This window comes from Sorex araneus, chromosome 4 (genome assembly GCF_027595985.1).
Source record: "Sorex araneus isolate mSorAra2 chromosome 4, mSorAra2.pri, whole genome shotgun sequence".
Lineage (NCBI taxonomy): Eukaryota > Metazoa > Chordata > Mammalia > Eulipotyphla > Soricidae > Sorex > Sorex araneus.
In genome coordinates, this window is record NC_073305.1 from 62,512,396 (window position 1) to 62,527,713 (window position 15,318).

At 40.0% G+C, this 15,318-nt stretch overlaps 1 protein-coding gene across 14 annotated transcripts in view; it reads right to left on the reverse strand.

The window, feature by feature from the left end:
• MAGI1 (membrane associated guanylate kinase, WW and PDZ domain containing 1) overlaps positions 1–15,318 on the reverse strand; it is a 754,097-nt gene that overhangs the window by 304,580 nt on the left and 434,199 nt on the right. For all 14 annotated transcript variants that reach the window (XM_055137091.1, XM_055137098.1, XM_055137099.1 and 11 more), the window contains exon 2: positions 5,351–5,467. In XM_055137091.1, the coding sequence (XP_054993066.1) occupies positions 5,351–5,467 (117 nt within the window). The remainder of the gene's footprint in view (positions 1–5,350; positions 5,468–15,318) is intronic.

Here is a 15,318-nt window from a genome sequence, read left to right on the forward strand (position 1 = left end):
GGCTGACTCTAGACAATCTGTACTGGAAACAGTTATGTTTAAGAGAAGCTAAGATGGTTCAATTGAAAGTACAAGCAATTTACATCCCTGGAAAGGCAATCAGACTCAAAATAACAATCCCAAATGTTAGCAGATACTAAAAAGCCCGACCTTAAAGGACACTTCTACCAGAATCATGCAAATTTACAGCATCACATGTAAATTGTCTGGTTTTACTTCTTTGCAAATTTTCATAAGTCAATGATCAATTACATAGGCTATCTTGTTATCAGGCAGAGCCTTGATCAACAAAATGTTAAGCTACAGAACAAAACTGAATGATCCTGGGGCTGGAGGAATAGCATCATGGCAAGGGCATTGCATGCAGCCGACCCGGGTTCGATTCCCAGCATCCCATATGGTCCCCTGAGCACAGCCAGGGTTAATTCCTGAGCGCAGAGCCAGGAGTGACTCTTGTGCATCGCTGGGTATGACCAAAAAAAGAAAGGAAAACTGAATGACCCTTTATCCTGTGGGTGACCTTTGCTTGCAAAAGAAGATACATTTTGTAGAGTTGAGCCCAGAGAAAGTAAAAAGAATGGCAGGTGTGTAGCCTTCCAGAAAGCAAGCCCATTGGAAGAGTTGTATCTCTTTTTGACAGAAGGCTTAGAGCAAAGGACAAGCCCGGTCAGGTAAGTGCATTTGTCTTCAGGGGAAAGGCGGCCATTCCAAAGCAAGAATCTCTGATGCTGACACATCAGAGAGCACAAGAAGTCATAAAGCAAGAAGGCTATCAATGCAGGAGGCACAATGATAGCTAGACTATAATTAGGAGGAGCTGTGGATGGGCACTACAGCTCCCAGCCCTTGGAAGTCAGGATTTTTCCCCTCTGGGCTAGATTACCAGCCAAGTAATCAGTGGCATTCTCTATCAGCCACCTCTCAACTCAAGGTCTCAAAACTGCCTTTAATTCTTAAAGTTTTACAGCAAAAGAAGCTCTGCTATTTCTCCTAAATGCTAAGCAACCAAGATAAACATGAAAATAAATAGCAGCAGCATCTTTTTTTTTTAATTGATTCGACATATAAGTATCCTCTAGCCCACACACTGAACAAAGGGTGAATTGGTCAATGAAGCAGATTTCGTCTTGACCTCACCTCAGATGAGTTGTATTCTGAAAGGCTACAAACACTGTATGCAAGCTGAAGGGGGTCTCAAACAGTGGCAATGAGGAGGAAGATGGGTCAAAACTTTAGAGGCCTTCATGGGGAAAGTGGCATCAAATGAAAACTTAAAAAGAAAGTTGAAAGGCCAGAGAGCGAGTAAAGAAGGCAAGGTGTTTGCCTGACCAATGGTCAATCTGGGTTCGATCCCCGGTACCCCACATGGATCTCTGATCCCTGTCAGGAGTGATCCCTGAGCACAGAACCAGGAACAAGCTTTGAGCACCTCCAGGTATGGTAAAAATAAATAAACAAAACTCAAGAGAGGTCACAGGACTGGCATGTAGCCAGTTGGCTCTCACTTCTCACCAGGACTTCTGGCTCACTCCACTTCTAGTTCTCTTTCATACCACAACTTTTTATTTGGTGGAGATTTTCAATGGTAACTGCAATTAAATTTCACTGCAATGACCTTTTTCATACTGTGAAAATCATGAAAGTTTTTGAATAAAAGCAAACGAAAAGGGGAGTGAAGAATAATAACAAGTGTAATAAAAATAGCCCTAGAGGAACACTTAAATGGGAGAATTGGATGGTATGGGAGTTATATCTCAATAAGGCTGCTAGAAATGAAAAAAAAAATTAAATAGTGCTGGAGGGAAAGTGAGTAACATGGCATTTAAAAGGAGAAGGATGTTGAGGAAGTTACATTTACTTCACTTTCTTACCTGTGAAAATGAGATGCTATTGTGACCTGACTTGTTTTAGGCAAGGAATACGCCTACGAACAATCCCAAGTAAAAAAATGCATCATCATAAACAAACAGTAGTACATAAGCAAACTTATTTCTTCATCTCAAATAACAACTTAGTTTCCTCCTGTGTCGTTATAAATAAGCCGTCTACCCCAACCTGCAAGCACGTGCTCATGAACATATCCTTTCTGAAACACTAAAGTAGCAGTAGCAGGAAGTTCTGGAAAACACAGATTATGTGAGCTTGCTTCCCTGTGGCACAGATGCAACACAATCAGGAAAATTCAGTCTCCAAATTAATGGTTTCCTAATCCATTAACATAGGTTGGTGGACAGTTTGACCATTCATGTTAAGTCAAAGGACCAAGATAATAAACATAGACACATACAACACACACACACACACACACGCACACACACACACACACACACACACACACACACACACACACACCTGCTCATGTTCAAAGCGACATTTCTGCCAGTCTCGGAAACATAACACTTCTGGATTTCCTTCCCATTTTATGAAGGAAATGTAAAATGAAAATGTTACCTGTTTTCTCGTGTGGTAGGCAGATTATTTCTGCTTTTCAAATTCCTGAATTACTGGCTTTATTGAAATGAAACCCCTGTACCAAGAGCTTTAGACAAATAAATACAAAAACATGGTTTTCCACTGCTTTTAAAAGGCTGAAGTCATCTTTCCCCCAGTTCTTACATAGTGGTACGCTAAAAAAAAAAAAAAGCCACTTAGATCAGTCAGGTCCAATAAATCAGTGGAAAAAATAAATGGGAAAGCATGCCAAAATGTAACCATAGTAACACCACAGATGCATCAAGAAATGGTGTGTTCACTGCTTCGTTCCCCATTTCTTAAACTGGAACCTAAGTAGAGAAAAATTGCACAGAGAACAATCACGATTCTGCAATGACTGAATTCTGTGATACTGTATCTAACCTGCTGCACTAGATCTTCAAAGGCCACTGGAGTCCAGCCACAGAAATAGTCCTGAGTGGCTTAAGAGCCCAAAGGATCTAGATCTGTCACTTCCAGAGGAGTTTACCTGTGATTCTGTTTCTTTATCTGCAAAATGGGTATTAAAGGTCTCCACTTCAAAGAATGATTCTTTTTTTTTTCCCCAAAGAATAATTCTAAGAATATAGCAAGACAGAGAAATGATAGATTAGGAATCCTGAGGTCTTGGCCACTTTTGTTTTTATTGGCTTTTCTTGATGCTTTGATTTATTTATTTTATCCTTTTTGGGTCGTACCCAGCAATGCACAGGGGTTACTCCTGGCTCTGTGCTCAGGAATTACTCCTGGCGGTGCTCAGAGGACCATATGAGATCCTGGAAATCGAACCCAGGTCAGCTGCATGCAAGGCAAACGCCCTTCCCACTGTGCTATTGCTCCAGCCCGATGCTTTGATTTCTTGATCTATTAAAATCAGTATCCTATGTGGCCCACTGAGCTCAACCAGGAGTGACCCCTGAGTGCAAAGTCAGTAGCAAGCCCTGAGCACTGTTGGATATGGCCCAAAAACAAAACAAAAAGAATCCTTCACCCATTGAATTAACATAATTAGGATATTATTAGGGTTGTAGTTTTCCATTTCAACACTAAAAAATTTAAAAGAAACAAGGGTCAGGGTTTCACATTAATATATTACTACATCTTCCAGGCAAGTGTGCTCTGGTGCTCAGGAGAAAGGGGTAGTTTTGCCTTGCTTGGGGGGTCACATGCAGAAGTGCTCAGGCCATACTCCTGGCTCTACACTCAGAGATATTCCTGGCAGGGGTCAGAGGACCATGTAGGATGCTGAGATTTTAATCCAGGTCAGCCATGTGTAAGCTAAGCTCCCTACCTGCTGAAAAATATCTTTAGTCTGAAAGGGGCAATCTTAAGGCACCGGTGACACTGCTTGCCACCAACTTCTTTTCCTCTTAGAACCTGAATTTTATTAAAAAAGATGAAGGACAAATTTGATCTTTAAAGGTCTCAGTCTAGGACTGGAAAGATAGTGCGGCAGGTAGGGCACTTGCCTTGCATTCAACTAAGATATGCTTGACCCCAGGCACCCATATGGTCCATGGAGCCCTCCAGGAGTGAGCCCTGAACAAAGACCCAGGAGTACACCCTGAGCACAGCTGGGTGTGGCCCAAAACCCAAATAAATAAAGGTCTCAGTCTAGACTTACAGCCTAAGTTCTTGAATATCTATGGAATAGCTAATTAAATATCTTTATTTGGAAGGGAGGACAGCAGTGGTGTCAGCAAACATTAGACTCTAGCACATCACTTGCAAAATAATATTAAAAAATAAAACCATTAAAAGGAAATAAATTAGTAATAAGCAGGGTAGATTTCACTTTAATGTATTCTTACTCTCTTGAGTTGACTAAAAACTGTATTTCTACCTTTGAAGTCCTGACTAGTAATGTGACGAAAAAGTTTAAGGAATAAAACCAGAAAGATTCTCCTTTTATATTCTGAAAAAAATGGAAGAATTCATGTCTTTCTTGAATGTCTACCTTATGATTAGCTGAATAGGCAGAGTTTGGTAGAGTCTAGTAACATTTCACAATAATTAAGCTGCTCACTCAACTATCCCATAGACTGACTTTCTTTCAACCTCCCTTTTTCTTCCCTCCCTTCCTCTTTTCCTTAAGACAAAAAATATTTTCCTTTAATGATCTGGGGTCTGGAATTTTTAAGCCATTAAAAAAATTTATTTGATCAACTACACATAATGATTTGTGTACCTGAGAAAGTTGGGTGATTGGAAGAGAAAACATGGAGACAAAGAATGCGCGGAGACATTTCCCTCCTCTGAGGATTCATAAGAACGCTCTGCTCTGCAGAGGTCAGTCTGAAGGCTTGGCCCATTCCATTGACCAATACTGGTTAACATGGAGGCTTACACTTTATAAAAGGTATTTACATGCCTCTTCTCATTTACTCTTCATAAAAGTACTTTGAAGTTACTGTAATTGAGATGTCCTTCGTAGTCATGTGACAAATAAACCTTGAAATGATAAATGCCTATGCTGGCATTAGTGCTAATATATGGCAGGGCTAGATCTTAAATATCCCGCTGTTAATTATGGTTCCCTGGACTTAGGGAATGACTAAGTGAGAAAACAGAGAAATGTTTCAGAACTATGGTGTTCTTTCTTTCCTGAATTTTCTCACACATACCCAGCAGTAAGAAACCTCAAACTACATTGGTAGTAGGATTGTGTTGGTACAATGTATATCTGAAACAACTATATTATGAGCAACTTTGTAAACCACAATATCTTTGTAAAAATTACGAATAAAAGCATAGATAATATAGGAAGAAAGAAAGAAAGAAAGAAAGAAAGAAAGAAAGAAAGAAAGAAAGAAAGAAAGAAAGAAAGAAAGAAAGAAAGAAAGAAAGAAAGAAAGAAAAGAAATCCCCAAATACTTACAAGGCACAGCATGGCAGTAAAGGTTATCCCTTATGGTCTGCTGGAGCTCATGGTCAGGAGACCCTTTCTGGAACCGTTGATTAAGGAAATGTCGCAGGTCCTTGTTCAGCTTTCCTCCTGCAGGAAATACATAAAACAGACAGAATACATCAACAATAGGACTTCCTAGCACCCGAGGGTCTGAGGCTGTATGTAGGATAGTCACAGAAAGCAAGTCTATTCAACCACCATCACTCATTATTTTAGGTTTTCCTCAACAGGGGAAACAGCAAGCAAGAATATAATCAAGACAAAACCATGGAAATAGCATTGATTCGGGGGTCCCAGTTCCCATAACACCAGGTAGCTAAAATAAAGAATATAAACTGGGCTATTGCATTTGCAATGTGAGGCAGGCATTTGTGACATTGTTTGTGGGAGAGCTAAGGCTGCAAAGAGGACAATTGTGCAATATCAGACAAATTATAAAATGTTCTTCGACCAGGGACTCAATTGGTACGAATTTACATAGCGCAGTGGATATACTCCCAAATGGCTGCCGAAATCCTGAATAATGTTTGTTGCAACATTTCTATGAGTAAAAACAAATCAGCAGAAAAAAAAATCCTAGAAACTACCAGTGGGAATTGATGAAGTAGAGTTTTATACACACATAATAACTATTCTGAAAGCTAGCTCTTTCGGTGTTAATGTTGCAGGAAATGTGTGCAATACTGCATGCTGTGTGATCTTCCTGTGTAAAAGGTATGGGAAAAAAGTGAGATCATATATAAATGGATGGAATTATCAAGTTTTCATAGTAATTACTTTCAGGGAAAAGAAGTTGCATTTGGGAAACAAAGAAGACATTCTTACACAGACGGTAAGAAACAGACAGATGTTAGTTTCACTATCATATTTATAATCACTGTATCACTGTATCACTGTCATCCTATTGCTCATCAATTTGCTTGAGCGGGTGCCAGTAATGTCTCCATTTGTCCCTGTCGCGTTCAGGGTCAGGGGAATGAGGCCCATTATTGTCACTGTTTTTGGCATATCGAATACGCCACGGGTAGCTTGCCAGGCTCCGCCATGCGAGATTCTGCACCACTCTCTTTTGGGAGCTTTGTTTTATAGGCTCTGAATCTCAGTATCTGACAAAAATCATCTTGTGCTTCTCGTAAAGTTAGGGCAGTGGGGGTGGAGACAACTGCAGGCAGTTAGACCCCAACTTCTACATAGGAGAAAAAAAAATACACTCCAGTCTGCTACACTCATCCCATCCCATCTGAGGGGAGTAAGAGAAAAAATTATCCAATTCCTATGAAGTTCACTGTGCAGATGCAGATGTTAGCTCACTAAAAGACCAAGACCTAATCCCAGGGCTATGGAAAACATCCTTAATACCTCACCCCCATGTTACTGTATTCTATTCAGAACACCTGCTTTACCAACACTTCAATTCCAGCCAATGAGAAAAAGGCACACTAAAAGCAAACAAAATTTTAAAAGACAATAAACATTGAAACCAGATATATTTATAATATATATATATATTGCTTTTTATTATCTCTGTTGGAGGGGGCACACCTGGCAGTGCTCAGGGCTTGCTCCTGTTTCTGCTCTCAGCTCAGGGTTCATTGCTGGTGATGCCTGAGGGACCACAAGGGGTGCCAAGGATTGAACCCCAGGTGAACTGCCTGCGAGTGAAGCTGCTTACCTGCTGTATGAACTCTCTAGTCCTATGCTTTTACTGTTTTTGAGTTATCTGAATAGGTTAGTGCTTTTTCTTCTTTGCATTTCTCTATGCTTAACAGAACAAAACAAAAGCTAAGAAAATCATAGCTGAAAAATGTGTCAGAAAAGAAAATGCCTAAACTTTAAAAAAAAACTGCAAATGGAAATTACAGTCTACAAGATCAACAGCTAGCTAACATTCATTCTTGATGGAGAAAGATGCTTCAGTGACAGCTAAAAATAGCAAGGCTAGATTGTCCTTTCATTTTTAGACGAGTTAAAAATTAGGTAAGAAACCTTCTGGTTTAAGAGAAACCACACAGTCATCTAGCAACTACGTGAGCCACAAAATTCATGTATACAGAATTTCCCTGTCATCCAAAGACCAATTCATGAGAATGACAGTTATGATAAAGGCGTTCTACATGGGAAAGGAAGCTAGTATCATGTTCAAAACAAATTTTTTTTTGCTATAGTTGATCCTTTCTGAAGAGATGAGCAAAACCCAGAGTGAGCTATCTGATTTGCTTTGCACTTTGGCTAAGGTTCCTGGGGGCCAAAAGGTAAAAGCACGTATTCTATCCAAGTCATCCTTCTGACATTCAATAAATATTAATAATTCATCGAAGATCTAACAAGACACTCTACCCAGGTACCTCCATCCAAATTGGTGGTAAAGTTTGAACAGTTTATAAAAGAATATATGTGATTTGGGGCAGGAGAGGTATCCCGTGGGTAAGGTGCTTGCCTTTCACACAGTCGACATGTGTTCAATTCCTGACCGAATACAGTTCCTGAGTCCCTCTAGGAGTAAGCCCTGGGCCCTGAGCACAGCCTGGTGTGGTCCAAACCAACACCCCCACCTACTCCTACATCTCTCTCTCTTTCTCTCTCTCTCTCTCTCTCTCTCTCTCTCTCACACACACACACACACACACACACACACAACCAAATGATGCAGCAGTTCCTCTTACTCAGGGAAATAAAAATGAGAAATCCACATACAGGCACAGGCATACACATGCACACACATAGATGAATCTTGAGAATGACTTTATTTACTACGTCATAACCCCAAAAGGGGAACAACCCAAATGTTCAATACTAAGTCAGCTGAGTTACACTAAACAACAGCGTGCTACCTAGCCGGCACAAGGCATGAACTCCAAACACAGCAATCCCGATGATGCTCTAGCACACAAAGCTTCACAAAGGAAGCCAAACACGGAACACACGGCATAAGATCCCACCAATACATAAAGTTTAACACAGGCTAAACTAAGATACAAGAGCAGGAAGCACCTCACTGTTAACTTGGGGCTGAGGGGAGGCAGAGACAACTGGGCAAAGAGACTAAGTTCCAGGGTGTGTATCACAATCAATTTCCTGACTTTGCTATTGTATTGTGTAAGATGTTACTAACAGGGGAGGCTGGGGGAAGGGCACAGGGAACTTCTGTGCTATTATTTTTTTTCAAAACTTCCTGAGATTCTATAAATTTCAAAATAAAGCCTTTTTTTTTTTTAAAGGGGGGAAGTACAAGGGACCTTTTGGACGGAGAAGCCTGTGATGTGGGTTCATAACAAAGATACCTACTGTGTCAAAAGTCAAGGAAATATACCTATCAGTAAATGTATTCATTAGTGTGCAAATGAAATTGCAAAAATTGATTCCAATAGTTTAAATTATACGTAAATATTAATGACGATGTTGTAAGCTCTACTCTAAATGCTTGGTTCTCAATTTCCCATTAGAGACTAAAAAACAACAACAAAAGTACAAAGAGTGTAAACCTTGGCAGTGAAGACAAAATGGCTAGGGCTTAAACCCTAATTCCACTATCTATAAACTGTGAGCCCTTGCACTGCATAATCTCAGAACCTCCTGTTCCTTACCTGGAAAAAAAGAACATTAATATAACAGGAGCTCCATCACAAGATTGTTGCCAAGACTGAATGAGATTTGGACAGTACTTGGCAAAAAGAAAGCACTCAATGACAGAAGAAAACTATGATTATTAGAATATAGAGCTGACAGAGATGAAGGCAAAAGGTGAAAGAAATGAGATCAGATCAAAAATGGACTATTACTTTTTTTAGAAACGCACAAAAACACAAAAGCTATCCCATAGTAAAAAAAATGTAGCAAAATATAGCAATATTTAGCAAAATGTAGCAAAAAACCAATAATAGCAAAACAAAAAAATAAACACTCTAGGGAAATTTTGTTTAAAGGTTTTTCCCCTAGAATTTCTAAGAGGAAATAAAAATCAATGTCTATAAGAATAGTCTAGATATATGTAATCTGGTTAACAGACTTAGTGCACCTATTATATTCCTGGCAGGATTCTGAAGCTGAAGTTCTGAAAAATGAAACCAACCAGCAACTACTGACATTCGATAGTTATACCTGCCACCTTCTAGGTATAAAGCTTTCTGCTTTTTGGAATTTGACCAAAAAGATACATAGCAAATTTCCATTGCCAAGAAGCTAAAGCTTTATTTTTCCCCTTAAGGAGCCCCAGTTACTGACAAGGGACCTTGTTTCCATTTGAGCCATGAGTAGGAAAGACATCTACTGAATCTATGCTTGAGTCAAACATCCCTAGAGGGCTGGAGCAATAGCACAGCGGGTAGGGCATTTGCCTGCATGCAGCCGACCCGGGTTTGATTCCCAGCATCCCATATGGTCCTCAAGTACCGCCAGGGGTAATTCCTGAGTGCATGAGCCAGGTGTAACCCCTGTGCATCACCGGGTATGACCCAAAAAGCAGGGAAAAAAAAGTCCCTAGAGCCCTACTGGCTGTGATCCCTGGGCACAGGGTGAGGAATAAGCCCCGAGCACAGCCTGGTGTGTCCCAAGGCAAAACCCCAAACAAATGATTCCATTAAATTTTGAGATATATTATCTCATTCTCCCATACATAACAGGGGTTCACACAAACAAATGATTCAATAAAATGTTGAGATATAGTTGTTTTTTTTTCTTTTTGGGTCACACCTGGAGATGCACAGGGATTACTTCTGGCTCATGCACTTAGGAATTACTCCTGGCGGTGCTCAGGGGACCATATGGGATGCTGGGAATCGAACCTGGGTTAGCCGCGTGCATGGCAAATGCCCTACCCACTGTGCTATCGCTCCCGCCCCAAGTTTTAAGATATATTATCTCATTCTCCCACATATAACAGGGGTTAACTTAAACAAATGATTCCATAAAATTCTGAGATATATTATCTCACTCTCCCATATATAAAAGGGGTACACACACCATTATGATCATACACAATATCTACCCAGATAAGTCAGAATTGGAAGACATTAAAATTGGAAGACATTCTTAAGATGTAGACACCCTTAGTTTACACTTGAGCTTTACATTAAAACTAGCCAATCTAGCTAAAGTGTATGATCATCAAACTAAAACTCCTCTCTACTGCGGATGTGTGAAAGGGCAGGGCTAACTATGCTGCCGGTTAACATTTACTCTGTGTTCCGTGACATTTGTAAGTCAAAAGCCTCAACCTTCTCGTTACATTAAGAATACTGTACTTTGGGGCGTAAAATCTCAAATTAATTGCTAATTATTTAGGGGATATGTCTATAAATCTTCTAATTGTCAAGGGCAGTTAGCTAATAAGAAATTGCAAGAGGGAGAATTTGTCATAGCATCCTCTCTTTGAAATGCAAAATTTGTTTTCCAAATGGAAAAGGAAACATAGGTCAAAAATATGCAGAATTTTCTTCCTGAAAAAAGATTCAGAGTTTTCTTTAAGGCAATTTTATATTTTATAGTTATATTTATAGTTTATCTGAAAAGAATGGGGCTTTGATATTGTGTTGAATTTTCCATGGCTTAAATTTTCTTTTCTAACTGGAATTTTATATCTTTTAAATTTAAAATGAAGTGATAGCTGGAGTGATAGCACAGCGGGTAGGGCATTTGCCTTGCACACAGCTGACCCAGGTTCGATTCCCAGCATCCCATATGGTCCCCCAAGCACTGTCAGCAGTAATTTCTGAGTGCAGAGCCTGGAGTAATCCCTGAGCATCACCGGGTGTGACCCAAAAAGCAAAACCAGACAAACAAACAAAAAAATTTTAAATGATGCCTTGCTACTTTTCTCCCATCATATTACTTTATAGTAAAAATTTAACTGTAAATTTTATTCTTTCCGATGTTGTATAATAGTTCATCCAAAAATATGGCAAAATTTATTTCTCTTTCAAGTGATATTGAATGATATGCACTACTTTTGACAATACAACAAAAATTGCAATAAATTTCATTGTATTCTATTATATATATCACTGTATCACTGTCATCCCATTGTTCATCGATTTGCTCAAGCGGGCGCCAGTAACATCTGCATTTGTTCCTGTCACATGGTAGTGTAGCCCGATGGCGTATTGAAGGCTCTTTCAGGATCAGGGGATTGAAGACCATTTAATATATATACTTATATATGTATATATATATTATATTACAATATAATTCATGCTGAAAGTAGACTAATGACCAAACATGATGGCCTCTTAGTGTCTATATTGAAAATCATAACACCCAAAAGTAGAGCCAAAGTATGTATATATATGTATATATATGATATTTTTCCCCATGACTATTTAAAATCAGGAAATTGTCCTGATTTTATGTTACATGATATTGCTAATTCTTCTCCAAACTGGTGGTTATGCCAATGAAGCTTTCCAAAGATTTGGATGTCCTACTTCCCCAAGCAGTCATACTCATGGCTATTGTTTATTACAGCAAAGGTTACAAAGCAAACTTGGCAAAACAAAGACTAAGTGGGACACAAAGTCCAAAGGAAATTAATTACATGTAAGCTCCTAAGAATCCTCTCTAGGTCAAGCAACTCCACAGGCAACGAGGGTGACAAAGAGTGCAAAATGTTGCCCCTTCAGGGACGAGAATGATGGTACAGCAGGTAGAGCTCTTGCCTTGCACAGGGTGACGCAAGTTCCATCTCCAGGACCCATGTGAATGAACTCACAAAACGATGTTGCTTCTCATTTCATTACAAAATTGCTGTAAGACATTATACATTATTGAGGAATGAGTGTAGAATGAGCAGAGAGTTTGTTGGCAAAGATAAGCGTGTTCTACAAATAGCTGGTGAGGAAGGTTGCCTAAGAATACCAGTGTACTTTGATGCCTCAGAAAGCTACACTTAAATAATGTAACCTAAAAAAGAGTGTGGTTCAAATAATAACTTTGATGCTTTGTATATTTCACCACAATAAATAGTCCTAGAGGAGTCACTGAAGTAGTGCGGGAGTTTAAGCACTTGTCCTGTAGGCCACTGCTATGTCAGACCCTGGTTTCATCACTGGTACCATATCTGGTCTTCCAAGCATCTCCAGGGCTCACTCCTGAGCACAGAGTCAGGAACAACCCAAGAGTACTACTGCATGTGGCCCAAATATCACTTCTCCAAAAAGTCATATAGACCAATTATAAGATGTGAGAAACAGGGGCTGGAGTGATAGTACAGCAGGCAGGTCATTTGCCTTGCAAGCGGTGGACCTGGGTTTGATTTCTGGCATGCCACATGGTTCCCCCAACAACAGCCAGGAGTAACTGCAGAGTAGTGCATTGCCAGGTACGACCCCAAAACAAAACAAAAATTTGAAAAATGTACAAATGTATAACAAACTAAAAGTTACTTATAACTTCACTTTACATGGCCATCCGTCCTTTGTCCTGTGAAGGCATCTACACATAGATTTGTTATCTATTCTTACCTTACACTCAGACATAGGAAGAGATTTATGTGCTTATTCAGCAAATATTTATGAGGTACTAACAGCCAGATACTCTGTGGACACTCAATGTCCAATAAGGCAATGCAGAGACCCCCCGTGGGGCTGCCAGGCCTGTTTGTGGACAGACAGGCAGGGCTGGCCTCTGAGCAGAAGCAACTGTTCCTATAAAAACGGATGAGATACAAGAAGCTGGTTAAGTCTACAAAGATGGGGTAAACAAGCATGACAGTGAGAGGGAACAGTGAGCACAAAAGGTGTGGAATGAGAAAAAAAAGTTTTCCTACTAGGGAAACAGTAAAAAGCAGGGGTAGGGATAGACTAGGGTTTGAAAGGAAAATGTGGGTCAGGGCAATAACACAGGAGTTAGGGGCCAGGCACCAGCACCACACGCCCTACCCCTGGCACTGCAGAGGCAACCCTGTGTGCCCAGCATCACTGCATCCTCGGACCCGAGCAGTGAATCGTCCAGCTTGGCTGGGAGAGAGCCTCAGAACCCCTGAGCATTGCTTGAGAGGCCTCCAAATAACATGCAATTAAAATAATTAGTAAATTAAATAATTAGTTTAATTAAAAACTGAAAAGGAACAAGGCTCTGTAATTCTGTGCCTCAAAAACCACGACAAATGAAAGTTTATATTTTGTTCTCTAAAGAGAATTCCGTCACAGAGGTAGGAAGTGTGAATCAAGACTGATTTTGCAGTTGTGTGGGGGAGTGAGCAGCAGCAGGTGATGGCATGGGTCCTGGGGCTGGAGCTGAATACACAGACCTGCCAGGACCTGGTCACCGAAAAAGGCAGGGAGAGTGGCAGAAGGGATAAAGAAGAGATGGGATGGATTAACATGGGAAATGACAGGGTTTCCCTTTTGTGATGATACCAGCAGATGAAAAGAAAGGGTTAAATGCAAAGGAAAGAGTCAAAAATTATGTCACTGGGCCTGGGTCATAGATCAATGGCAAAAACACTTGCTTTTAGAAAATGATGGTTGGAGGGATCAGTCAGAATGGTAGATGTGTGCTGAAAGTAGACTAAGGACCAAACATGATGGCCTCTTAGTATCTATATTGAAAACCTTAACACCCAAAAGTAGAGTAAGAAGAAATGTACCTGCCACAGAGACAGGGGGTGGGATAGGGTGAGGGTGGCGGGAGGGATACTGGTAACTTTGGTGGTGGAAAATGTGCACTGGTGGAGGGATGGGTGTTCAATCATTGTATGACTGAAACCTAATTATGAAAGTTTGCAACTATCTCATGGTGATAAAAAAAAAACCACTTGTCTTGTGGGCTGGAGAGAGGACAACAGGTAAAGTGATTACCTTGATCCCTGGCCCCTCCTATGTTCCACTGAGCCACAGGAGATTAATCCCTAAGCACAGAGCCAGGGGTAAATCCTGAACACTGCCAGGTGTGTCCCCAAAACAAAACAAGAAAAGGCACCTGCCTTGAAACAATGAGACCATGAGTCTGGTCCCTGATGCTGCCCACATGTGCCAAAGTAGACACTGGAAGCTCTCTTATGAGCTGTGTAATCTCCAGCCCAGCACAACTGTGTGAAAGAACCATGACTATAGTGGGCTACCCCTGGTGAGCAATTTGTGATCAAGACAGCCAGAATGGAGGTCGGCACTAGGACCGCACATGCGAGCACCGCTCTCTCCCCCATGGCTATTTGAATAAAAATGAATTCTAATACAAACATTCTAACAATCTATAAGCATTCCCAATATCTCAATACCCGCTATATAATTTTAATAGCAGTGCAATGTTTTATCTCATCAACCATCATAACCTATTTAAGGTTTATCCATTATTAAGTGGATAAATTGCTTTCCCTGTTATTATATTCTTTGTACAACATTAACCTCTGTTAATTATTTTCCCTTATTCCTGAAGTGGATATTATGGAACAAAAAGCATTAAAACATTTAAGGTTCTTGACACAAATTCTCTCCAGAATCAGCTTCCTTTTTCATTCAGCTTAAATTTAAATGGCTCCCTAAGAGCTGTAAGAATTCACCCTATTACTAATTTGGGGTTAATAGACATTGATATGTCTTTTCCACATTAAAAGAAAATCATTCTAAACAATGCTGCAAAGAAAATCTTTAAGTAGAATAACTAGAGAAATTAGCACAGTATTCCAGATTCCAGATGCAGTGCTTGATTTGATGCTTGACAAACCACTTTCTAGAATGAATATACCTGTTTCTGCCAATGTCTAGAAGTACATCACAAATCTGACAATTCCAATGTACAAAACCACATAATTTAAATTTCTTCCACCAATAATCCAAAGAGATGCCAACAGTGCATTAAAGACCAGAGCTGGAAAAAAAAATCTAAGTTTTCTAGGTTTCTAAGATTCTAATGCAAAGAAATTAATTTGGAGATTGGCCTACTGAGAACAAAGAAATCCACGTAGGTGAAAACAAAACAAAAAGAAATGAAAAGAATTCTCCCAT